General features: G+C 46.3%; 1 protein-coding gene across 1 annotated transcript in view; it reads left to right on the top strand.

Moving 5' to 3' along the window:
- Nucleotides 1–6,355, top strand: part of PMP22 (peripheral myelin protein 22) — a 31,828-nt gene extending 25,473 nt beyond the window's left edge. Inside the window, exon 5 of the mRNA XM_062215988.1 lies at nt 5,086–6,355. Coding sequence (XP_062071972.1) covers nt 5,086–5,249 — 164 coding nt within the window. The 3' untranslated portion in view covers nt 5,250–6,355. The remainder of the gene's footprint in view (nt 1–5,085) is intronic.
- The last annotated feature ends 21,236 nt before the right edge of the window (nt 6,356–27,591 follow it).

The following is a 27,591-nucleotide window of genomic DNA, read 5'->3' as shown; positions in this document are numbered from 1 at the left end:
GATAAGCTGGGTCCCCTTCATGGGCTGTAGATTCTTCCGGACCCTCTTCTGGGGAAAGAACAAACTGACTCTGGATTTTGGAGCCCCTCTTATTGTCAGAACCCATTGCCTTCAGTGGTCATCCTTGCCTCCACTCTGTCGGGTTGAGTTTGGCAAGATGGGGATGCATCAAGATTCTCTTACGGCCGGCGCCGTGGCTCAATAGGCTAATCCTCCACCTTGCGGCGCCGGCACACCGGGTTCTAGTCCCGGTAGGGGCTCCGGATTCTGTCCCGGTTGCCCCTCTTCCAGTCCAGCTCTCTGCTGTGGCCCGGGAGTGCAGTGGAGGATGGCCTAAGTGCTTGGGCCCTGCACCCCATGGGAGACCAGGAGAAGCACCTGGCTCCTGCCTTTGGATCAGCGCGGTGTGCTGGTCGCAGCGCGCCAGCCGTGGCGGCCATTGGAGGGTGAACCAACGGCAAAGGAAGACCTTTCTCTCTGTCTCTCTCTCACTGTCCACTCTGCCTGTCAAAAATTTAAAAAAAAAAAGAAAAGAAAAAAAAAAGATTCTCTTACAGATACAGATCTGGAAAGAAAGACTTTGCAGATCTTGGTGTATTTGCTCCTTACAGGAAAGATGATTGAAGGACACTCCTGAGTGCATCCCACTTATTTGTTTATTTGTTGTACATAAATCAATACGGGCAATTAGAATAAAAGAGTTTGGCAGGAAGTGAAGGCAAACACAGCGGCCCTCCTTGCTGGAAGTGATTCAAAGACCCCTGAAATCAAGTAGCTCCCTTAGAAACTCTCGTAAGGAACCCGGGGTTCTGAGTGTCTCTCTCTGCTCTTGCCCACATCAGCACCCAGTGATGCCATGGTAGCCTTCTAGACAGTGATGGTCATTTGGATGCTGGAAATGGAAACCGGGCTGGAAGCACAGTCACAGGCCTCCCAGCTTCCTCCCGCCCTCCCCCCTCATTGCCCTGAAGAGGAGGGGGTGCCCAGCCATCAAAGCAGCACTTGGCTGCATCTTCCGCCACCCAGCCGACCTGGGGTCTCCAGCCATTTGCACTCTGGCTTCCACCCTGGGCTCTGAAATCAAAGTGCTTGTGCAAGGTGCAGTGTGAAGTCTTCAATTAGCCGGAACCACTTCCTCCTTCTGCCCCATTCTTTGGTGTTGGCCACTTATCCCTTGAAGTTTGATCCCCTTGCCTGCCAAGGCGTCCTTGTTCCCAGTCACCCACTGTGGTGGTGACACTCTGCCCTCCTCCCACCCTCACCCCAGCCCCCGGCTCCTCCTGAGTCTTGCCACTGTGTGGTGCCCTCCATGGGTGTCTACCTGTCTCTTCTCCCCACCTTTACCCATAGTATGGCAGCTGTGTGCAAGCCTCCTCCTGCAGCTTTGGGTCACCTGCCTTGTCCTAGCTCCCAAATCTGCTTCTTACACTGGCGGTCAGATCAATCTTTCCAGAACCTGCCACTGATGACGATTCTCTTCTCAGAGGCTGCCCTTCAAACGTATCTTCAAGCTCCCCCTTCCTGGCCCTCAGTGAGCTGCCCGGCCTCTTGGGCAGGAAGCCTGGCTCAGGGATTCCAGCTGTGACCCCCTATCTACCAAGAGCTCTTGGCCTTTCTCACCTCACATCTGCTCTTCCATCCACCTGGAATCCTCACCTCTGCTCACCTCCTACCTCTTATACATCCTGTAGTCTCAGCTCAAGCCCCTGTGTTCCATGAAGGCTTTTCCAGTCTCTGAGTTTGGACCCAGTGCCCATCTATGACCTCAGGGCATCTGTTGTGTTTCTCCTCCCTTATCGAATTCTATCGCACTGTGTTCAAAGTGTCCAGGGGTGTCTCTTCTGGACAGGTAACTCCTTGAACATAGGAGCTGTGTCTCATTTACTTTGCTGCCTCTACTCAGCTGGGGAGAGCAGAGCCTGTAGGCAGTAGGCACTCATTGCACCAAGGGCAATGGGGATGATAAAGAAGTGTCAAGACTTCCTTGTTTGCTGGCCTTGACCTGTGATCGCCCCCTTCCAAAGGTTCTGGGTGATGGCTCATCAGAGATTGCCCTCTGTATTAATGGCACTTCAGACCTTCTAACCCAAAGGACCATGGGGAGAACTGGCAGGGGTATGTGGCAGAGCCAGCCACCCTGAGACAGGTGTGCAGTCTTGCACTTGAACACTCAGCACCTTGATGTCTGTGTGAGATCCATGCTTTTCCATTTAAAGCTGACCTTTGCTGCCAGGCCGAGGCCCCTCCCAGAAGGTCCCAGTCCCTGCCAACCCTCAGCTTGCTCATCTGTAGTTACACCTGTCTGTGTGCTGGGACCTCATTTACTTGTGGAGATCCTGATGCGTCTCCACCTAGTTGGTGCTGAGAAGGCAAGGCACAGTCCTTTAGGAGAAATGTTCGACTTTGAGGGATGGCAGGGTGAGTATCCCTCATCCAAAACTCCTAGATGTTTCCAAATTCAAAACTTTTTGAGCACCAACCTGATGCCACAAATGGAAAATTCCATACCATGATCCCATGTTTGATGCACACAATTATTAAAAAATATTCCATAAAATTATGTGTTCGCAACAGAAATGAGTTTTGTGATGGGATTCGAGTTGTCTCCCCAAAATCACTCATTCTATATGTGCAAATAGTTGAAGATCTGAAGACATCTGACATCTGAAACACCTCTGGTCCCAAGAATGTTGGATAAGGGATCCTCAAGGTCCAGACAGATGGCCCTTAGCCAAAGAGCCTTTCTTTTCTATATTTCCGGGTGTACAGGCAACCTTGTAATACTACCACTCACATCTTCCTTGAAACAGCAGCCTCGCAAGAGCAGTAGAGAAAGCAGGTGTTTTCCTCTGAATTCGTGGGCATCTAAACTTATTGCTGATGGCAGTTAAGCTTGGGTTCCTTCGTTTGGGAGTCTGTGAGGATGAAAGCTGTGCAGATGTGGCCATCTGGTTAGTCACTGTGCTTGTGTATCCTGCCACTCCTGGCCCCTCGGGGCCAAGCACAGAACCCAATGCTTTCTCTCTGCCCATGACATCAGGGCACAGCTGCTTTCCACGTGGCTGCCAGGGCATTTTCACACTGGCACTGGTCAGACACCGCCCCTTGGAGGCTTTACACACACGATAAGCATTGTCTTGCCTTGTAAGCCTTTTGTAACACCTGGCTGTCTTCCATGGCCGAGCTTCCCTTTTTTTTCTGTTGTGGGTCAGGCAGAGCTCAAGACACAACTCTAAAATTTTTTCTGGGGCTGGCATTGCAGTGTATATAGTTGCTGCCTGCAGCGCCGGCATCCCATATGGGCACTGGTTTGTGTCCCGGCTGCTCCACTTCCGAAGCAGCTCCCTGCTAATGGCCTGGGAAAGCATCGGAGAATGGTCCAAGTGCTTAGACACCTGCCACCCACATGGGAGACTGGGATGAAGTTCCTGGCTCCTGGCTCCCGGCTTTGGCCTGGCTCAGTTCTGGCTGTTGTGGCCACTTGGGGAATGAACTAGCAGATGGAAGATATTCTCTCTCTCTATTTGCTGATTCAATTCCCAAATGGCTGCAACAGTCTAGGCCAGTCTGAATGTCAGGAGCCAGGAACTCCATCCTGGTGTCCCACATGGGTGGCGGTGATGCACTATTTGAGCCATCATCCACTGCCTTCTCAGGTGCATTAGCAGGGAGCTTGATCGAAAGTGGAGCAGCCAGGACTTGAACCTGTGCTCTGATTGGGGATGCTGGCATCACAAGTCCCACAATGTAGTCCCCTCTGATATTTCTTCAAGACAAGAATGAGCCTGTTGGAGAGAGGCAAGAGATACTGAGAAACTCCAAAGGCAAAGAAAGTGTGTTCCAAGAAATCAGAAATGCATGCTTGTGACACAGATGTCTTTGCTGTCTCCTGGACTTCCTGTAGGTAGCAGGTCCTGGGCCCCCTACCCCTGTTGTTCCAAGACCACGGTGTGGCCTTCTTGCCAGTGGCCCACTGAGTGGGCATTTTCTCCTCCGAGCTGCCTCAGGCCAGTCTTATCAGTGGACACAGTTCCATTTCTGCGTTTTGTTCAAACAAAGTTGCAGTGTCCTGAGAAATAGCCCAAATAGCAGTGAGGTTAGATGTAGGTGGTCCCAGCCATGGGGAGCGTTGGAACCACATGAATCCTACGTGGTGTGCTGGATTCATAATAGAGTCACTCACAGCTTCTCAAAGACCCTGTTTTCAGGAGGGAACAGACTGGGCTTTGTGCGACTCCTCACTGGGCTTCTGACATCACCAATCCCTGTTCCTCCCCCGCCCCACCAGGGCACACTGACTGTCACATGGGCTTGGGCCACTGGGCTTGGCTGCTGCCTGGGGCTCAAGGTGGAGGCCTTTCTTCTCCCTCTCGCATCACTGGTGTTTAGGGAGGGTGGCCAGATCTACCTGTGCCTCTGATGGGCTTCAAGCCCAATCCCGGGGGACCCCAGGTGGGATGGAGCTGGGTGGCGAGAGTCTCCTTCCTCTACAGCTTTGCTCCCACACCTATCAACCCCTTCCTCCTGTGCCGTCCTCACCTTTGGCTGCTGCCCAACAGTGCCTGTGGGCATTGTTTGCTGCACCTCCCACAGGGCAGCCCTGCTGAGGGCACTGGAGGCCCCTGTTGTCTGCACAGGGCCCACAGCACAAATCCAATCATGGTCATTTCACCCGCTGATCATTTTGGACTGTGCCATTGCCCATTTGTAGAGTGGGTCACGGGTTACCAGGGCTCTCCAAGGCCAACCACGCAGGGAACGAGATGGGTTGGTTGATCTTGCAGCCTGAATGCTCACTCACTCACTGCCCACACCTCGCGTGACGTGGGAACTGGGGCCAGTTAGAGAGAAGTGTGTTGGAGACCCTGGGCCGGAAATGGCCAAGACAGCCCAAGTGGGCAGTGGACAACAGGTCCTTTTCCATCCTCCCACCCCTAGGTGCTTCCTCTGAGTTCTGCACCTGACAGTAGGTGCCTCCCAAATTAGAATTGTGCTTCCCGGGCGGTGCTGGGGGTGACTGGGGTGCATGCGAGGGCGCCCCCTACTGTGAGCTCTCGGTCACGCAGCGTGTGCCTTCCTTGGCAGGTTTGTGCGTGATGAGCGCAGCGGCCATCTACACGGTGCGGCACACGGAGTGGCATCTCAACTCGGACTACTCCTACGGCTTCGCCTACATCCTGGCTTGGGTGGCCTTCCCCCTGGCCCTCCTCAGCGGCGTAGTCTACGTGATCTTGCGGAAACGCGAATGAGGCACCCTGACCCCGTGCGCGCGCGCGTGTGTGTGTGCGTCCGAGGCTCCGAGCTTACCCAGGCAAGGGAGGAAGAAAACCAGAAACTAAGAAAAAAGTTAAAAGCGCTAGCCCCAACAGCCCCAAGTGAATCCAAACCAAACAGAAAGCAGTTGCTGTCGATCGAAGATGTATATAATATCTATGGTTTATAAAACCTATTTATAACACTTTTTACATATATGTACATAGTAGTATTCGGCTTCTCTGTTGACATTCAGGCTCGTGTTGAACCTTAAAGAAGTAGCTAAGGAACCTGACATCCTAACAGTATAATCAAGCTCAGTACTTTTGTTTTTGATTTTTTTTTTTTTAAATTTGTTTTGCCCCCAAAGAAAGTAGAACATCATCTGGTCCCCTCCCTTTCATCTGAAAGAAGATACCTCCCTCCTAGAAAACCAAAGTGTGGGAAAGAAAAAAAAAAAGAGAGAAACGAAACAATGGCCCCAAAGCCCTTGATGATGGGTGTCCCTGCGCGTTGAACAGCAACCGTGGCGAAGACGCCGCCCTGGCCCTGGGACACCTGCCCTTGCGCGTGGAGTCTTCTCCATGTCAGTGAGCAGGCAGTGACAACAAATCCATGACATGGTGCTATGTATCTACCATTCCTTATTCTCACTAATCCTCTAAACGACTCACTGGAAATTCAATTAACAATTTTACGCCCTAAAGGAGGCCTGAATAATTCCGTGTAATATAAATGGTTTAAGACCGCTTCTGTACCTAGCTAGGCTGCCGCTATTCCTATAATGAATAAATTCTAATGCTCTCATCACTCGCTCTTTCCTCTTACGGGCGGAGCTGCAGGACTGGCATCTAGACCCCTCCCTTCTTCCCCCCGGGATGGTGCGTTCCTGGGGCTTGGCCAGGTCTAGAATGTTCTGTGCCTCCAAGGACTGTCTGGCAATGACTTGTACCGGCCACCAACTGTACGTGTAAATACGGTGCCCTCCGATGCTAAGACTCCAGACCCTTATTATTATTATTATTTTGCTTTGCTTTTTCTGATTTTATACCAATTGTGTGGACTAAGATGCATTAAAATAAACATCAGAGTAACTCACTGATCTCTCGTGCTGGGTTTTTTTGTGGGACCCTGGTGTGGGGGGTTAAGGACGAGGAAGTGCTTGTGTGGGAGGCAGGGCTGAGCTGGGGATTTTTGGCGGGATGCAGTGTGGTGCAAACAGGCCTAATTCTTAGCTGCTTTACAGGTTCCGGGGAGTACACTTTGCGTTCCGTGCAGGTGTGTGCTGGCTGGGGACTGTGGCTGAAACAGAGGCTGGATAAGACTGAGAGGGACATGCGTGTTCTGTTAGCTCCAGCTTCTCGCCCACGCCCTGGTCTCTGAAAACGAACAGACATGCCGTGAGCTGCTCTGCTGCCCCGGGGATGTTGGCACAGACAGCTCAGACCATGACCTGGAGACAGGATATGGTGCAAGGTCAGGCTTGAGGCCAGGCTTTCACGTAAAACAAGAGGTGGCACCTGCTGCCCTCCTTACCCCATCCTAGGGAGGGAAAAGCTGACCTTGTCATCTGGCTCCGGCTTTTTCTGACCTATGTCTCGTGCTTACATATTTTTACCCATCAACCTTTTGTTGTGCATGGGTCTAGCTAACAATGCCCTTCACTTTATACAATATTTATGGAGCTCCTGTTTTGAACTGGGCACTGAAGATCAAGGAAGAATTACAGGGGTCGACACTGTGGCGTAGCGGGTAAAGACGCTACCTGTAATTCTACAAGTCCCGCTTCTCCACTTCTGATTTAGCTCTCTGCTATGGCCTGAGAAAGCATTAGAAGGTGGTCCAAGTCCTTGGGCCCCTGCACCTGTGTGGGAGACTCGGAAGAAGCTCTTGGCTCCTGGCTTCAGATGGGCACAGCTCCAGTCATTGTGGCCAATTGGAGAGTGAACCAGAGGAATGCAAGACTGACTCTCTCTCTCTCTCTCTCTCTCTCTCTCTGCCTTTCCTTCTCTCTCTGTGTAACTTTGACTTTCAAATAAATAAATAAAATCTTAAAAAATGAATTACGGGTTTTTAAAAACATGTTTGTTTATTTAAAAGGCAGAGTTACAGAGAGGAAGAGACAGAGAGAGACAGATTTTTCCATGTGCTGGTTCATTCCCAAATGGCTGCAATGGCCAGGGCTGGGCCATAGGAGCCAGGAACTCTATCTGGGTCTCCCATGTGGGTGACAGGTGCTCAAGCACATAGGCCACCTTCCACTACTTCCCCAGGCACATTAGCAGGAAGCTGGATCAGAAGTGGAGCAGCTGGGACAGAACCAGTGCCCAAATGGGATGCTGGTATTGCAACAGCTCTACTGCTCTGCCACAATACTGGCCCCAGACTGGCAGCTCTTACCACAGAAAGGTCATATGGTAATGAGAGAATTAGGTAAAACAAATGACTATATCATAGCAGTGTTGAGAGTTTAAGCAGCTGTTGGCAGCTGGAAAGGTATTTAAGTCTTAAGATTTGGTCTTCTCATCTGTTAGACAGGATGGGAAAGCCAAGGTTCACCATACTCTGTCGGGTGTGGTCAGGGAAAGACAGGAGTAGAGACCTATCAATACCTGCTGGCATCCTGGGTGACTGTAGACCCGCCCAAGCTGTGGAACGAGAGGCTGACCATCATGGGGGATGAAACTGACTTTAAAATAATTGAATCTGTCACTAAATAAATAAGAAACAACAAGTACAAGCCCCTGGGGGCTGGTGCTGTGGGTTCAGCTACTGCCTGCAGTGCCAGCATCCTATATGGGCCCTGGTTCAAGTCCAGACTGCTCCACTTCTGATACAGCTCCCTGTGAGTGCGCCTGGGAACGCAGTGGAGGATGGCCCAAGTGCTTGGGCCCCTGAACCCATGTGGTCCAGCCTGGGCTGTTGGCAGCCATCTAGAGGGTGAACTAGCAGATGGAAGATTGATCTCTTGCTCTCTCTCTGTAATGCTGCCTTTCAAATAAACATACTTTTTAAAAATAAATATTACCAATGATAAAAAGATTATAATAAAATGAGAAAGAAGTAGCATCCAAGGGCAAGCCCCTAATGACCCAGGAATCTCCCACTAGACCCAGCCCTGAATGCTGTAACTAGACCAAGTCTCCATCCTTAATCCATCCATTGTTAACATTAATCATGAACTGTTTTCCTAAGACTTTGTTTTCATTTTATTTGAAGGGCAGAAAGAGAGAGAGAGAGCTCTCCCATCTGCTGGTTCACTCTCCAAATGCCTGCAACAGCCAAGGCTGGGCCATGATGAAGCCAGGAGCCAGGTGCTCCATCCAGGTCTCCCGCGTGGGTGGCAGGGACCTGAGTACTTGAGCCATCGTCTGCTGCCTCCCAGAGTGTGCATTAGCAGGAAGCTGGATAAAGAGCAGAGCAGTCAGGACTTTAACCAAGCGCTGTGATACGGGATGCAAGGTCTCTTGCAGCAGCTTAACTGTTGCAACCAAATGCTCGCCAAACTTTGAGGTATACATTTACGCCTGAGTGTGGGGAGCCAAATCCTATTCAAACCACAACACAGGGTGATTGGTATCTGGTACCTGGCCTATGAATTTGAGTGGTTATTTGAGACGTTGTCTTTGAGGGAGCAGGAAGGAGGGGATATGGTTTGTTGTGCGGGATTCTCAGTTGCAGGCATACACACCTTGGCGTCTCCCATGCAGGAGGCTTACCCTGCAGAGTGCAGATTCTGGTTCAATCAGCCTGCTGGGTGCCCGGCAGTGTGCATTTCCAGGGAGTGTCTGAGTGACAGCGGTGCTGCTGGCCCCAGAGCTGCGCTCTAAGTAGCAAAAGCCCTGAATGGAGCCCCTCCAGGCTCCTGTCAGTCTTCACAGCCTTCCAGCAACTCAGAGAGAAGAACTGCTGCCTTCTAAGACTTCCAGGAGTGCCCCACTACAACAGTAATTGTGGTAGCCTGCTTTTCATGGGTGAGCCACTACAGCAGTAATTGTGGTAGTCTGCCTTCCAGGCAATGCAGATTGGCAAAAGGGGGTGCCAGGTGGCACCAGGTGAAACTGGGCATTTCACTTCACAAGCTTGTGCTTCAAAAACGTGCACATTTTAGGGGTGTGGGGGTTGCAGTGGGGGTGGGCGCTGGAGCACAGAAAGTTAAGCTGCAGCTAGAGGTGCCTGCCTCCCCTCTTGGGAGTGTCAGTTTGAATCCTGAGAAGGCAGCAGAATGATGGCCCAAGTGCTTGGGCCCCTGCCACCCATCTAAGAGACCCAAATGCAGTTCCAGGCTCCTGGGTTCAGTCTGGTCCAGCCCCCACCATTGCAGCCATCTGGGGCTTGAGCCAGCAGATGGAAGATGTCTATCATCATTTTTTTTTTTTTTTTAAACAGGCAGAGTGGACAGTGAGAGAGAGAGACAGAGAGAAAGGTCTTCCTTTTGCCATTGGTTCACCCTCTAATGGCCGCCGAGGCCGGCGCACCGCGCTGATCCGAAGCCAGGAGCCAGGTGCTTCTCCTGGTCTCCCATGGGGTGCAGGACCCAAGCACTTGGGCCATCCTCCACTGCACTCCCTGGCCACAGCAGAGAGCTGGCCTGGAAGAGGGGCAACCGGGACAGAATCCGGCTCCCCGACCGGGACTAGAACCCGGTGTGCTGGCGCCACTAGGTGGAGGATTAGCCTATTGAGCCGCGGCGCCGGCCTCATCAATTTTTTATTTATTTATTTATTTATTTTTTTATTTTACTTGAAGGTCAGAGTTACACAGAGAGAGAGGAGAAGCAAAGAGAGAGAAAGGTCTTCCATCTGCTGGTTCACTCCCCAAGTGGTTGCAACAGCCAGAGCTGGACTGATCTGAAGCCAGGAGCCAGGAGCTTCTTCCGGGTCTCCCAAGTGGATGCAGGGGCCCAAGGACTCGGGCCATCTTCACTGCTTTCCCAGGCCACAGCAGAGAGCCAGATCGGAAGTGGAGCATCTGGGACTCGAACCGGCACCCATATGGGATACCAGTGCTACACCACAGGCCGGCCTCCAGACTTCATGCATTTCAGCAATTCAACTTCAGGAGCACACAGCACTTTAGTATGTGGCCATACACCTGATGGAGCAGCCTCCTATGGATGGGCACCGTGACCACGTCCTAGGTTTTGTAATTGCCCCAAATGTTTCTGTGGATGTCTTCATATATGAACATGGGTGAATTTTTTTAAGGGTACCCGAGTATGAAACCCCAGGACAGATGCTGCTGGAGCCAAAAACACACTTATGAGAGTACTTCCAGAGGGTCATGGAAGGGGCGGGAGTTGTGACGCAGCAGGTTAAGCTGCTGCTTGGAACGGAGTGCTGGGTTTGAGTCCTGGCTACTCTGATTCTGATCCAGCTTCCTGCCATTGTGTCTGGTGGCCCAAGTACTTGAGTTCCCACCACCAATGTGGGAAACCCGGATGGAGTAACTGGCTTCCAGCTTTAGCCTGGCCTGCTTTAGCTCTGCAGCCAGTTTGGGAGTGATTAGTAATGGGAAATCTCTCTCTCTCTCTCTCTCTCTCTCTCTCTCTCTCTCTGTTACTGCCTTTCAAATAAATTTAAAAAATACATTTTTTTGAATTCATGGAAAATATAATTAAAAGATAATTTCCTTTGGGTGCCAAAACAAATTCATGCATAGTTTTTCCATAATGTATATTTTTAATGAACTTTCTGAAGATTCTTCATAGATTTCAAAAAAGAGGGGCCTGCACTGTGGTGTAAAGCTGGTGCCTGCAGTGCCAGCATCCCACACGGGCGCTGGTTCAAGTTCTATCTGTTCCACTTCCGATCCAGCTCTGCTGTGGCCTGGGAAAGCAGTAGAAGATGGCCCAAGTCCTTGGGCCCCTGCACCCGCGTGGGAGATCCAGAAGAAGCTCCTGGCTCCTGGCTTCTGATTGGCCCAGCTCTGGTCATTGTGGCCATTTGGGGAGTGAAGCACAGATGGAAGATCTCTCTCTCTCTCTCTCTCTGCTTCTGCCTCTCTATAACTGTCTTTTAAATAAATAAATAAATATTAAAAAAATATTTTGACAGGCAGAGTTAGACAGTGAGAGAGAGAGAGAGACAGAAAGAAAGGTCTTCCTTTTCCGTTGGTTCACCCCCCAAATGGCCACTATGGCCAGCGCGTTGTGCTGATCCAAAGCCAAGAGCCAGGTGCATCCTCCTGGTCTCCATGCGGGTGCAGGGCCCAAGCACTTGGGCCATCCTTCACGGCCTTCCCGGGCCACAGCAGAGAGCTGGCCTGGAAGAGGAGCAACCGGGACAGAACCAGTGCCCGGGATGCCGGTGCTGCAGGTGGAGGATTAGCCTAGTGAGCTGCGGCACTGGCCTAAAAATTTTTATTTTTTTAAATTTTTTTTTTTTTTTATTTTTGACAGGCAGAGTGGGCAGTGAGAGAGAGACAGAGAGAAAGGTCTTCCTTTTGCCATTGGTTCACCTTCCAATGGCCACCGCAGTAGGCGCGCTGTGGCCGGCTCACCGCGCTGATCCGATGGCAGGAGCCAGGTGCTTCTCCTGGTCTCCCATGGGGTGCAGGGCCCAAGCACTTGGGCCATCCTCCACTGCACTCCCTGGCCACAGCAGAGAGCTGGTCTGGAAGAGGGGCAACCGGGACAGGATCGGTGCCCCGACCGGGACTAGAACCCAGTGTGCCGGCGCCGCAAGGCAGAGGATTAGCCTAGTGAGCCGCGGCACTGGCTTGGCCTAAAATTTTTTTAAAAAGAATTTTGCATCCATGAAAACTTGCCTTTTTATTCCATTTTCCACAAACACTTTGAAGTACTCTTGTGTTTTTAAATATTGAAGAACTATTGCTAACTTTGTTTCTAAAAATTTGCCCCAAATTCTAGCTCACTGTTGAGCCTTTCTACCTATAACTCAGGGAGCCCACCAAGAACAAAATGTTAAAATAAAAACACATGGGGCCGGCGCTGTGGCGCGTTAGGTTAAGCTGCCACCTGCAACATCAGCATCCCACATGGGCGCCAGTTCATGTCCCTGCTGCTCCACTTCCAATCCAGCTCTCTGCTATGGCCTGGGAAAGCAGTAGAAGATGGCCCAGGTCCTTGGGCCCCTGCACCCATGTGGGAGACGAGGAAGAAGCTCCTGGCTCCTGGCCCAGCCCTGCCCATTGAGACCATCTGGGAAGTGAACCAGTGGATGAAAGATCTCTCTCTCTCTCTCTCTCTCTGTCTCTCTCTGTAACTCTGCCTTTCAAATAAATAAAAATAAATTAATTTTAAAAACAAACCTCATGACTGGAAACAGCTCATCTGCCTACCACTTCCTTTAGCCCAGCTGTTACCCGTCTCCCGTCCACTGCCCTAGGAGTCTGTCTGCTGTGCTGTGGTTTATTTTAAGCATGGTCTGGCATCTGAGATGCGGCAGACACTCTGCTGGTCTCCATGACTCCCACACCCACCCCAAATGCTTTGCATCTTTTGTGCCTCTCGAGTTTTCTCAGCTGCTTCTCAGGCCGCACAGCACATGCGTGTTCAGCGTTCGTCCTGAGCTGACTCTGCGCCCTGCGTGGTCATCCAGGATTGCTCTCTCCTGCCCTGGAGGAATTGCTACAGGTCTGGGCAGGCAGCTCGTTAGGTCTGGTGCCCTAACCTCATGTGTTATTCTATCCTCTCACTTGTCAATCAAAATGCTCCCTTTCCTGAGATACACCTGCTTCATCTAGACCTATGAGAAAAGGTGCTGTGAAGAACATGGAGATTGAACTCCATGTGGAATTGATGGAGGTGTCATAAAATTCCCAGGGGGCTTCATGCCCAGAGAGGTACCACCCACCACCTCATAAATAGGCCAGTTCCTGCTGCCTGCTGTGCCGGCATCCCATATGGGCCCTGGTTCAAGTCCCGGCTGCTCCACATCCCATCCAGTTCCCTGATAATGAGCCTGGGAAAACAGCAGAGGATGGCCCAAGTCCTTGAGCCCCTGTACCCACACGGGAGGCCCAGAAGAAACTCCTGGCTCCTGGCTTCAGCTTGGCCCAGCTCTGTCCACTGGAGCCATCTGGGAAGTGAACCAGCAGATAGAAGATCTCCCCCCCCCACCTCTTAACTCTGACTTTCAAAAAAAAAATAGATAAATCATTAAATATATATATATATATATATGTATATATATATATGTATATATATATATATATATATGGGAGGTTTTGTTGAAAGGTAATTGTTAGATGATCCAAGATACAGGCTAAACTCAAGTCCTGCCCTTTTGCAGGAGAAAATCAGGGAATAACACAGGGAGAAACCCTCCTGGGATCTCACCACAGAAACTTCCTTCAAAGGAGTGTTGCTGGCAGGTCCTCCTTACAAGAAATCCTGGAGAAGCTCTTCAGGGTGAAAGCAAGTGATCCCAGGTGTTACTGTGCATCCATATCTCCCCCTACCCTGAAAAAAAAAACCATATCAGTAAAGGTAATTACATAATTACAAAAGATAGTACAATACAGATACATCAATTTCTTCTTTCTTCTCTTAATTGATTTAGAAACTCAGTTGTATAAACTAATGGGCATCTTATGAGACGCTGGTTGGAAAACATACAAAGTAATAAATGTAGAATATGAGAGGTTCCTGGAAAGTTCATGGAAAATGCATGTTATGAAAAAAAATCATGGATTTCAAAAATGTTTTGCATTTTAAACTTATCTTTTGATTTCATTTTCTGCAAATTTGTTTTGAAGTACCCTTGTATAATTATCAATAGCAACAGAAAGGAAGTGGGTGGGTGCAGAGCTGTGTTGGGCTAAGGAAATGAGTGCAGATGGCAAATTAATTGCAACAATGTATTATTGAGTTTGGAACATTAATAGATGCAATATGTGTAGCAGTAACAGCACAGAAAGGGGAAGAGAGAATAGAATTATATGTCACTCTTATATGCATAGATTCCAGACTTCTTTGAACCAAAATAAATTTATCTTTTTAAAAAATGTTTATTTATTTTCATTACCTGAAAGGCATGGAGAGAGAGAGAGAGCTTTCATCTTCTGGTTCTCTCCCCAAATGCCTGCAACAGACAGGTCTGGGCCAGGCCAAAGCCAAGAGCCTGGAACTCCACCTGGGTCTCCCATGTAGGTGGCAGGAACCTAAGCATAGGAGCCATCCTCCAGTTCCCAGGATGCACTAGCAGCTGGTTTGGAAGTGGAGCAGCTGGGACTCTCACTGGCACTCCAGTGTGGCCTGTGAGCATCCCAAGTGGCACTTTAGCCACTGAGCCACAATGCCTGCCCCTCCAACTGTTGCACAGTTTCACCAAAATCCCCATTAGAATCCCAGCTGACTTTTTCATGGAAACTGGTGAGCTGATCCCAAGGGACCCAGAATAACCAAAGTGATCTTGAAATAGAAGAATAAAATACTAGGGCTCAAACTTCTTGGTTTCAAAACTTACTAATCATGTGGCGATGAGACCGTGTGTTACCGGCACAACAGTAAATATACACTTCAATGAAATGGGATTGAAAATGCAGAAATAAATGCATTATTTATGGCCATGTGATTTTTGACAGGGGTGATGATTTTTGATTATCTAATATCCACATGCAAAAATTATGGAAGTGGGCCCTTCCCTAACACCATATGCAAAAGTGAACTCGAAGCAAAGCAAAGACCTAAATATAAGAGCTGAAATTGTAAGACTCTTAGAAGAAAATATAGTGGTTACTCATGACCCTGAATTTGGCAAAATATTCTTAGAACACCAAAAGCATGAGCAACAAAATAAAACAATTGATAAAGTGAATGCCATCAAAATAAAAATAAAAACTATTGTGCTTCAAAGGACGTCATTAAGAAAATGAAGACAAGCCACATAGACAACATGTTGTAAACCATATAGCCAATAAGGGACTTGTATCTAGAGTATATAATCAACTGTTACAATTCCATCATAAAAAGTCAAATAACCCTGGGACCAGCGCTGTGGTGCATATGGGCTCCAGTTAAAGTTTCAGCTACTCTACTTCCGATCCAGCTCTCTGCTATGGCCTGGGAAAGCAGTAGAAGATGGCCCAAGTCCTTGGGTCCCTGCACCTGCATGGGAGACCTGTAAGAAGCTCCTGGCTCCTGGCTTCAGATCAGCGCAACTGCAGCCTTTGCAATCATCTGGGGAGTGAGCCAGCAGATTGAAGACCTCTCTCTCTGCTTCTGTCTCTCTGTAACTCAGCCTTTCAAATAAATAAATAAATCTTAAAAAAAAAAAAAGACAAATAACCCAGTTTTAAAATGGGCAAAGACTTGAATAGACATTTTTCCAAGGAAGATCTACCAACACCTGATAAACCCAAGAAAAGATGCTCCTGTATCATTAGTCGTCAGGGAAACGCAAATTACAACCACAATGAGGTCCCGTTTCACATCCCTGGGGGTAGTTAGGGTCAGAAGTCAGATAATAATGTGTATTCATGGGTGTCTACAAGGTGCGTCCACTTCGGGAGCCATTTGTCAGCTCCTCCAAGAATTAAACAGAGTTACTGGATTATCCCACAGTCCCTCTCCAAGGTATACAGCATGAGAAATGAAAACATGTCTTCAGGCCCACACACATGAATGTTTATAGTGTTATTCTTCATAAGAGCTGAAAGGTTAAGCCCAAATGGCCATCAGAAGATGCATAACCACATGTGGTATAGTCAGACACTCGGATAATATTTGTCTGACTACATGCTACGTGGGTGAAGCTCATCGCCAAAGACTACCTATTAAATGATTCCATGCACTGAAACGTGCAGAACTGGGAAATCCATAGACAGAGAGATCAGTAGTTGTTTAGCTGAGGAGTGGGGAGGGGAGCATAGGTTATGGTAGCTAAAGGGTATGATGTTTCCTTTTTCCTTTTGAGGTGTGAAAGTGTTCTCAAGCCCACTCTAGTGAGCCTTAACAGATCCTTTTACATATGTAAATTGACTAGAACCCAGTGAATTTTGTATTTGAAAGGGGTCACTTAGACACTATGGGAATTATAGCGCAATAAGGCTGTTACAAAAAAAGAGTGGTGGGCATTTATTTCATCAAATGATGAAGACTCTGAGGAGGACACCACATCACACATCAGAGTGCCCGGGGGGCAGACTCCAGCATCCCTGCTGACACGCACTGTGGGGAGCAGCACGTGATGCTCTGTGTGACCTGGTCTCTGCTACCCACGTAGAAGTGGATTGGATGGCATTCCCAGCTCGATGTTTCAGTGTGCCCAGCCCCCGCCGTTGTGGGCATTTGGAGAGTGAATCCGTGGATACGATGTTCTCTCTCCAGTGGATAGGATCTCTCTCCCTCTCCCTCTCTCTCTCTCTCTCTCTTCCTCCTTCCTTCTCCCTCAAATAACTAAATACAAAAATTTAAAAAGCAAACCAAAGCACACAAAAAGAAGAGACAGCAGGGGCCGGCGCTGTGGCATAGCAGGTAAAGCTTGTATCTGCTGTGCCGGCATCCCATATGAGCACTGGTTCCAGTCCCGGCTGCTCACTTCTGATCCAGCTCTCAACTATGGCCTGGGAAAGCAATAGAAGATGACCCAAGCGCTTGGGCCCCTGTACCTGTGTAGGAGACCTGGAAGAAGCTCTTGGCTTCTGGCTTCAGATCGGCGCAGCTCTGGCCATTGTGGCCATTTGGGGAGTGAACCAGTGGATGGAAGATCTCTCTCTCTCTCTCTCTCTCTCTCTCTCTGCCTCTCCTTCTCTCTCTATGTAACTCTTTCAAATAAACAAATAAATCTTAAAAAAAAAAAAAGACAGCTGTCTGCTCCTAATTCTCCCGTTAAGGCTATAGTTTCTGTTTGAAAGGTAACACACCTTTTATCTGCATGGTTGAGGTTAATTTTTTAAGGGGTGAGATTTTTATTCCCTTTTAGTAGCGGGAAGCCATACAGGATACAGGAGCAGCATGGTTAACAGATTTCTTCACTAAGAAAACCTTGGCTTTCCCCAGGGGATTGTCCTGATGACACTAACTTTCCATCCTTGAGCACTTCTGAGAAATATTTCAGTTTGGGAATTGACAGAAATGGAGTTTTGATTAAAAGCCACCCTCTTAGCGGCTGCTCTCGGAGTTGCTTTACCAAGTGGCAATTGTACTGACGAACCGCGGCTCCGGATGTCCGACCTCAGCATCTCTCCATTCCAGTTTGTGTCTCCCTTGCCTCACTGTAACTTCTAGCTTAATTTTTCTGTAATAGCGTCGTCTTTCTGGGCACCTTTTCAACTTCTGGCTCTGCTGTTTATTAATTGGCACATTCCTTCAAGGGAAATTCAGGGAAGGGGTTTGGACCCATTTCAACGAGTTTCCTTCTCTCTGATCTCCTGACTTCTCAACTCCTGGTGGCCTTGGCCTTGGTCTATCTCAGTATCTTCAAACATAGTTGTTTTTTTTTTTTTTTAAACCAGGTTTTTGTGGTAGTGCTCAACCAGGAGATAATATCTGCTATAAGCCATTGTGAAAGAAAACCCTTTCATTTTGGAAGCAAAAGTTTTATTTTTGTCTTGAAAGTTATATTCAATTTATAAATTAATTGGTGGAAAGCAGAGGCCTTTCCAAGCAAGCACACAGTGTGAATACACGCTGTTCCATTCTTTCTTCATTCACACATCAGGAAGGTTTTCTCGTTCCTTAATAGAGATCTTATAATTTTGTGCAAGAGATCTCCAAAAAGCTCATGGACATGTGTATCGAAAAATTGTATTGAAAAAAATTATGCAAAGATTCCAGAAATATTTTGCAACAAAATGAATTTTTCTTTTAATTGCATTTTCCACTACTTTTTTTTTTTTCAATTTAGTATTCAACCCTCTATCTTTGATGGAATTGGGACACCTTTATGGGGCATGACTCTTTTGAAGGACTGTTGGAAAACTTTTGCTCGTATTTTATTATGTTTTTGGTGTTCCCTCATATTAACTTTGTATGTAGGTTTTTACACGGCTTATGGCTTTTCTGAATTGATTTTATCCCATTGTATTTTACTGTTGATTACTGTGGGTATGTTGGAAATCAATTGATTTTTTTCTAAATGAGCTTAATACTTCACTCCCTTACTGATCTATCTTGTTTTTCCAGTTTTTCTCCTATTGAGTATTCTGTCTTCACATAGATCATCATAGCACAGGCAAAAACAAAAAGCAAAAAGGTAAATGCCTCTTCTTCCTCTCCCCGTTGTATAGCTCTTAATTTTTAAAAAAGTTTTATTGGGCCGGCACTGTGGCGCAGCGGGTAAAGATGCTATCTTCAGTGCCAGAATCCCATATGGGTGCCGGGTCAAGTCCCGGCTGCTCCACTTCCTATCCAGCTCTCTGCTGTGGCCTGGGAAAGCAGTAGAAGATGGCCCAAGTCCTTGGGGCCCTGCACCAGCATAAGAGACCTGAAAGAAGCTCCTGGCTCCTGGCTTTGGATTGACACAGTTCCAGCTGTTGTGGCCATTTGGGGAGTGAACCAGTGGATGGAAGACCTTTCTCTGTCTCTGCCTCTGCCTCTCTGTAACTCTGCTGCTCAAATAAATAAATAAATCTTAAAAAAAGTTTTATTATTTTTTAGTTGAAAGGCAGTCTTACAGAAAGAGAGAGAGAGAGAGAGAGAGAGAGAGAGAGAGAGAGAGAATCTGCCATCTGCTAGTTCATCCCTCAAATGGCCACAATGGCCAAATTTGGGACAGACCAAAGCCAGGAGCCAGGAGCTTTTCCAGGACTTCTACATTGGTGCAGGGGCCCAAGGACTTGGGCCATCTTCTACTGCTTTCCCAGGCCACAGCAGAGAGCTGGATCGGAAGTGGAGCAGCTGGGACTCAGATGGAATGCCGGCATTGCAGGTGTCGGCTTCACCTGTGGTAGAGGCCTTTGTCTTTTAATTAAACTTGTCTCAAACTAACGTGATTAAAGTGGTGGTAGAGGTCTTTCCAAGGTCAGAAGAAAGAAAAGGGAGGCATCTGTCCTGGGAATGAATTGTGTTTGTTACCTGCTTGCCTATGAATGCTCCATCTGTGGTTCCTATCTACTTATATGTAACCATTTGGTTATATGTAACCATTTCAGATTCTGCTTGGTAGTACAGAGCAATGGTGTTAACCCTTGCCAGGCTCAGAGGGCTCAGTTCGTGCATGGAAAGATAAAATCGTCAGTAACTATGTAGCACGTGCAGTATTATTGTATCAGTTTCTGTGGTCACCGTGTTATATTGGATATCCAATCAAATGTATGCATGTAGCCATGTAAGGGAGACAAAGAGGCTAAAACCATATATAAAGAAATCCCCCTCTTTGTTCTGGGCTCAGGCGTTTGGGTAAGAAATTCTACCTGGGCCTTATGCTGGCATAAATAAAAAAAGACTACTTCCAGTTAAAAGGCCTTGGTGTCTTGTCTCTGTCCACCTATCCTGCTACAAACCCGCTACACCACAGTGCTGGCTCCAAGTTCTTAATTTTTTAATTGCTATATTGGCTTAGTATAACTTCTGGAATATGCCAAATAATAGCTGTAACTATAGGTATTCTTTTCTTTTTCTTTTTTTTCCTGAATTTGCTGGGAAGGACAGCGCTTTTAATTAACTTTCTTAAAAATTATTTCAATAAGCACATTTTTTATTCTTAAGAGGAATTTTAATCACTGAATTATATGAAATGTTGCCAATACTTTTCCAGGCTTTACCAAGAAGACTAATGCTTCTACCTTTCACAAATTATTATGGTGAATCCTTTCAATAGCTTTTTTAGTATTGGGTCATCTGTCTTGGATGGAACCAGTGCACCTTTCACATCAAGCTCTATTTACGGCTCCCTTATGTGTGAATTATGCATTTTTTAGTATGAGCTCTTCCTTGGTCTTTTTGGAGGACATTTATTTTGTTGATTATTGTTGTCAGTGATTGCATCTTGATTTTTAGAAGTTCTTCAACCTACATATTTCACACTTCTCCTCCTTTCCCTCTCTCTATATTTAATTTCCCAATTTTTAAGACGCATTAAGATGCAGGCTTTCAAAATTCATATTATTGCTTTTTCTCCCACATGTAAGAGAGAATAAATAATATCTTTGCCCAACCCATTGCAAGGTGGATCAAGGACACTTCTGTATCAAAGACAGACTCACAAGAGAAAAGCGCAACAGATTAAGCCAAAGTGTTACCTAACACAGGAGCCTTCAGAGACCCAGGGAAAACTGGATTTTTATTCGTAGAGTAGGTGAGGGGTAAAGAGCTTTGTAGAAGAATGATGTGATAAAGTGAGAGGAGCTAAGGGTAATGAAGTGGGGATTAGGGAGCCCAGTCTCAGATTGGCAGGTGCACGGGAGCCACGCTTCCTGGCTGAGCTGGGGATCCTGTGATCACAAAAATAAATGAGTGTTCTCTAGGAGCTGTAGGGATTGGCAATGGCGAGGGAGGAGGAGTCCTAAGACCTGGGGCCAGCGGAATGCACCCAGCTGTTCCCCAAATGCCACTGGCCGTCTCTTTCTAAAAATGGAGTGTTAAGACACAGAGAGGAGAAAAGACATGACTGCCTCCCTTTCGGCTGCTATGTATGGAAGCTTCAGTCATCCCTTGTAGGTGGGTTGTGAGTATCTGGAGGAATCGGTTGCCCTTTGTCTTTTGCAGAAATACTGATCACAGAGAAATCTTGTAGCCTTCTCAGATGGTCTAGATTTGCACGCTTCCATGGGGTAGCCACATGTGGCTGTTGTGGAATGTGGCTCTCGTGACTGAGGAGTGGAATAGCTGACTTCATTTAGTTCTAAGTAATTTATATGAATTCAAATACTGTATGTTTGTGTGCTACATGTAAAGGCAGGTATTTGACAGAGTATACTATTTTACATAGCATATTGGGTTAAATAAAATATATTCCTGTAATTAGTGTCTTGGCTCATGGTATATTTAAAAATATTTGCAAATAAATCCGCTGAGAGTATCAGTGGATCACTCTTTTAAATCGCTGAGTAGTCTTCCATTGCGTGAATAACACACTACGTACGCTTATCCATTCATCCCCTAATGGGCAGTGTGCTTGTTTCCAGTTTGGGGCTATTACAAATAAAGGTGCTATGAACATCTGTGTGTAAGTCTTCCCAGAGGTGCGCATTTCCTTTTCTCTTAGGTAAACACTTAGAAATAATACATCTGGATTCTATGGCAGGTGGACTTTCTTTTTTTTTTTTTTTTTTTTTTTTTTTTTTTTTTTGAGCAACTGCCACACTGTTTTTCACCATAAAGCATATAAAGCATCCCTACCAGAAGTGTAGAAGCATCTACACTCGTGCCATCTAGTGGAATGCCTTTGATTTTAGCCATTCTAAAAGCATATAGTAGTAGCTCACTGAAATTTTCAATTTACATTCCTGAATGGCTAATGATATTACACATTTTTTAATTTTTGGATATGCTTACCGACAATGAGGATATTTTTGATGAACTTTCTGTTCAAGTAGTTTGCTCATTTCCAGTGGTTTATTTCCTTGTATTTAGATATCCCATATTCAAGCTCTTTGCTGGATACACAATCTACAAATATTTTTTCCCAGCCTGTAGTTTGTCTTTCTCATCTCTCAAAAGCATTTTTTTAAAGATATATTTATTTATTTATTTGAAAGTCAGAGTTACACAGAGAAAGGAGAGGCAGAGAGAGAGAGGTCTTCCATCTGCTGGTTCACTCCCCAAATGGCCGCAACAACCAGAACAGCGCCGATCTGCAGCCAGGAGCTTCTTCCCAGTCCCCCATGTGGGTGCAGGATTTGGGCCATCTTCTACTGCTTTCCAGGCCATAGCAGAGAGCTGGATCAGAAGTGGAGCAGCCAGATCTCGAACTGGCACCAATATGGGATGCTGGCACTTCAGGCCAGGGCATTAACCCACTGCGCATTTTTCAGGGAGCAGAAGTTTTTAATTTCGATGAAGATCAGTTTCTCAATTAAAAAAAATTATGGGTTAATCTTTTGTGTGTTTTATCTAAAAAATCTTTGCCTATCCCAAATCCCTTGTGGCCATTCTAGAGTTTTATATTTTGCTTTTTTCCCCTAGGTCTATGACCCATTTTGAGTTAAGTTTTGCATATGGTGTGAGGTATGGATCAAATATTCATTGTTCCAGCACCATTTGCTAAAACAGACATCTTTTCTTCACTGAAATTTCTTTTGTGTCTTTGTAAGAAAGTCAGTTGTCCATACATGCTTGGGTCAACTTCTTGTCTCTCTATTCTGTTCTTTTGACCTATTTGTCTATCTTGATGCCAAAACACACAGTTGTTATAGCATAGCTTTATAATGTTTTGAAATCAGTTAATGACAACCTGTCCAACTCTGTTCTTGTGTTTCGAAGTTCTTTTTGACTATTCTTTGTCCTTTGCTGTGTCATATGACATCAACTTGGCAATTTTTATAAAATTTGTTGGAATTTTGCTATGGATTGACTTGAATTTGTGAATCAATTTGGGGATAATTGGTGTCCTAATAAAATTGAGTATCCGGACTCACCAACCAGGTACATGAGGGTTCATGGAAAATGGAATTAAAAGCTAAGTTTATTTTGGTGCACATAGTTTGAAAGTCCATACATAATTTTTTTAATATTATGCATTTCCATGAACTTTTGAATAACCCTGTGTGCATGAGTTTCGAAAACTTTTGCAACAAAATAAACTTATCTTTTAATTGCATTTTTCGTGAATTTTTGAAGTGCCCTTAAGTTTCTTTTATTTACTGTCTGTGATATTTTGCATTTCTGTTGTTCAAATCTTTTATATCTTTTATCAGATTTCTCTATAAGTATTTTAAGTTTTTTTATGCTATTATGCTAGTGGTTTTTTATTTTATTTCTAAGTATTTATTAGTAGCATATGAAAATACATACTTACACGTAATGCATGGTTCTCTCTGACTACTTTTAAGATTGTTTTTAGTTTTCAGAAGCTCCACTGTAACATGTCATGGCAAGATTTCTTTTGGGGGCTGGTGCTGTGGCGTAGTGGGTTAACGCCCTGGCTTGCAGCACCAGGATCCCAGATGGGCGCCGGTTCGAGACCCGGTTGCTCCACTTCTGATTCAGCTCTCTGCTGTGGCCTGGGAAAGCAGTAGAAGATGGCCCAAGTCCTTGGGCCCTTGAACCCACGTGGGAGATCCGGAAGAAGCTCCTGGCTCCTGGTTTCGGATCGGCACAGCTCCAGCCATTGCGGCCAATTGGGGAGTGAACCATCAGATGGAAGACCTCTCTCTCTCTCTCTCTCTCTCTCTCTCTCTGCCTCTCCTCTCTCTATGTAACTCTGGCTTTCAAATAAATAAATACATATTTTTTAAGATTTTATTTATTTATTTGAGATGTAGTGTTACAGACAGTGAGAGGGAGAGACAGAGAGAAAGGTCTTCCTTCTGTTGGTTCACTCCCCAGATGGCTGCAATAGCCAGAACTGCACCCATCTAAAGCCAGGAACCAGGTGCTTCCTCCCAGTCTCCCATGCGGGTGCATCTTCTACTGCTTTCCCAGGCCACAGCAGAGAGCTGGATTGGAAGAAGGGTAGCCGGGACTTGAACTGGCAGCCATATGGGATGCTGGCGCTGCAGGTGGAGGATTAACCTACTGCGTCATGGTGCCAGCCCCAATAAATATTTTTTTTTAAATATTTCTTTTGTTTTTATTCTATTTGTGGTGTGCTTAGTTTCTGAGATCTATGGGCTCATGTCTTTGGCCAAATTTGGGATTTTTTGCCCAATATTTCTTCAAATCACTTTTTAGTCCCTTATTTCCTCTGCAGACAGTTTACTCATGTTTTAGGAAGGATTTTTCCTGAATGTTCACCGGAGATATTGGCCCAGGATTTTCTGGATTTAACAGACACATCAAAATGTTGCTACCCACTGACCAGGTGGCAGCATACAGTGTTCCTAAATCATTGTGTTACAAGGAACAAATGATGGGTTTTGCTTCTCACTTAAATGGTTTTGGCAGCATCCTGAGGTATAGGATTCAGGTGAAGATAACTATAGAAATAGCAACAGGAAATATATGCTTCTACATAAGCATCGAGGCTCTTAATAGTATAGACTGAAGGAGTTCAACGTGAGGGGTATAGGGGGATGGCTGTATCTCCATGCTTACAATTTGACCCAAGTTCAAAATAACGTGTGTGCCTCCCAAATTGAGTTACAATAGGCTCCCCTACTAATTATTTAGTGCTCCACCACATACACACCAGAGGGCCTTGCATTGTTGCTTTGATGAGGTAGAAGAAAACTGACAAACACACAGGGAACTAACCAAACACATCAATTAAAGGGCGGCTGTTTGTATCACAAAAGAATTCTTTGTGGGACAAAGGGATTACCAGCAGGGGTCCTGGAGATGGCTGCTCTCTTCAGGCATTGCAGTGTGTATTTGTAGATCATTAAGGACCTGACCAAGGTGTCGGAAGGGTAGAGCATAGAGGGGCTTAAAGACAACTGGCCGGGAGGCCCTAGCCGTGGAAGATCAGTGAACCTGAAAGGCAAAAAGTCTTGGAAATGATAGGGCAAGTGAAGGGCAAAGAGGATTCAAGCACCCAAATTTGTTTTATCCCAGTAGGGGGCGCTCTTATTGGGTCAATAGCACACCTGTATGTTCTCATTCATGATGAACCAAGGAGGATGCGTCTCTCCCCCTCTCCCCTCACCTCCGACCCCGGCCACGTGGCTGAACTCTGATATGTCCAGGGTCACGGCTATGTTTGGCCTCCTTTTGGTGGCGCTTTAATTAAGAGGTAAAATGATCAAAGCGGCAGATGCTTCTCGCCTGAGGACCTGCGTCCGGTTCCATCAAGCAGATGGTCCCAAGCAAGAGGGAGACCTTTAATGAAGAAGCATTTGCAATTCATGAGCATTCCTGATGTCCGTGTCTCTCTCTCTCCAATGTTCTGTGTGTCAGGGGTCCCATTGTGCGGCCTGGGAGCATTGATGAATTGGACAAGCCCCTTCTGGTTCGGGACACAGCCTCATGCTGATGACAATTAAAAGTATTATCTCCCAGGAGATCAAGCAAGTCAGCTGCGCAGAGTGGAGGCGACTTCCGCCCTCTCTCTTATCAGCCCGGTGACCTGGCCGAGAGGCACCGTCTGTGTCGCCGGCGCTACCCAGCACGTGCTGTGGCCCAAATCTTTCACTTTGGGTTCATTTTGATCCTTTGTCAGGAGGACAGGCAGGTGCAAGCTCAGGGAAAGCTATTATCTGCAGGCGAAAATATTCTGGCCAGAGAGCTGAGAAGTTGAATTCTGCTCTTAACGCCCAATGTGATGCAGGGGAAAAAAAAAAATCACTCATTACACACACATACACACACACTCGCAGAGTCACAGCCTTCATCTTTGTCTATTCAGTAGTTATTGGGAGTCTATTCTGGACAGTTAACAGAGAAAGAGGAGTAGTAGCATATGCCCTCGTTATCTCACAACAGAACACCGGTAGTCACATGAGAGAGATAAAAAGACATTATGTACGGCAGTATTTATGATCGTGGAAGAGCCATTAGGATACAAGGCCAGGATATTATGTCGTGCCCTATGCCCAAAGACAAAATAACACCCTGGGTATAGACATCTCATGGATCAGAACTACAGAGCAACAAGAATGCTGGACGTGACTTTACTTTGTTCAGTTTAATGTGCTATCCCTTTAAAAATTCCTGAACCTGTGACAATCAACATTTCCTAGGAGAAAAGTTTGAAGAGCTGCAAGTCTAAATTCTTGTGCCTTTTCTCGATTGGAACATCAAGGAGAAGGCAGAAAAGGAAGTAGCGTGCAGAGTTGGTCCGGCTGAAGTAACAGGTGCACTGCCTGCTTTTTTCCCTCTGTCTGAAACTCTTCTAGCACCTTCGTCCCCACCTGCGGGAGCCCTCAGCCTCCCACCGTGTCTGAGTTCTCAGTATCCTGGCACTTGGAAAAGCATCCTTTGGGCCAGGGTTGATGGGAACTGAAGACCCTGAGAAACCATCTGGAAAACGAATTCACTCTAAGGAATAAATAAGCAGCCTGGCTTAGGTACAGCAGGTTCTGTATCTTGTTTCCTTAGTGCCCACGTGGCTCTAACACAGATGCACCATTGACTATAGAAACACTTCTCAAGAACAATACATCTTCCCATTAAATGTACGAGGGTCTTTTAAAAAATTCATGAATATCGTTTCTCTATCTGGATTATTTTGTTTATTTGAGAGGAAGGGGGAGAGATCCCATTTGCTGGTTTACTTCTCAAATGCCTGAAACAGCTGGGGCTGAACCAGGCTGCAGATGGGAGCCAGGAACTCAGTCTAGGTCTCTCATGTACTGGAGACATTGCCTGCTGCCTCTTATATGTTCTGCCTTGGCAGGAAGCTGGGGTCGGGAATTAGAAGAAGGATGCAAACCCAGGCTCTCTGATGGGATGTGTGAGTGTCTTACCTGCGAAGCTCTCACTGGACAATAAAAAACCATGCATGGGTTGAAAAATTCTTTTGCACCAAAGTAAACTTTACATTTAATTTCATTTTCTCACAAACTTTTTGAAGGGCTCTTGTATCATCACTTGAAGACACAGCCTGATTTTAAAAGGGCTAACATGCAAAACCATGTGTATTTTTGAAAAGGAAAAGGTTTTAAAAAAATCAAGGATTTTCATAAATCCTTTGCACTGTTATATTGATCTGATGTCATTGCATTCTCACTTCTGTGGGGCAAATTAAAAGACATGGAGAGGTGCTGGTGTTGTGGCGTAGTAGGTAAAGCTGCTGCCTGCAGTGCTGGCATCCCATATGGGCGCTGGTTCTAGTCCCAGCTGCTCCACTTTCGATCCAGCTCTCTGCTGTGGCCTGGGAAAGCAGTGGAGGATGGCCCAAGTCCTAGGGCCTCTGCATTCACATGGAAGACCTGGAAGAAGCTCCTGGCTCCTGGCTTCCAACCAGCATAGCTCTGTCTGTTGCAACCAACCAGGAGTGAACCAGTGGATGGAAGACCTCTCTCTCGCTCTCTCTGCCTCTGTGTAACTCTGACTTTCAAATAAATCAATCAACCTTAAAAAAAAAAAAAAAGACAGGGAGAAGAGAGCAAGGGGTTATTTATAAAGCAGTACAAATAATGTCATCTTTAAGGCTGGCTGTGAGAATTGGATAGAAAATTAAACAAGGTAAATTGATATAAATAGGCCAGCCTGGATACTGACTCACAATCTGTGCTCAGTAAGCATCAATTGCAATTCTTCTAATTATTTTATGACTATTAATTCAATTAAAATAATATTGTTTGTCAATTAATATTATTAATATCAACAACTCAGTATATTATTAAAATAGACACTGGATATTAATGTATTAATAGAGTTTACATGATTAA

Source organism: Lepus europaeus, chromosome 18 (assembly GCF_033115175.1).
Source record: "Lepus europaeus isolate LE1 chromosome 18, mLepTim1.pri, whole genome shotgun sequence".
In the NCBI taxonomy this organism is placed as follows: Eukaryota; Metazoa; Chordata; class Mammalia; order Lagomorpha; family Leporidae; genus Lepus; species Lepus europaeus.
This window is presented reverse-complemented; position numbering and strand designations above follow the sequence as displayed.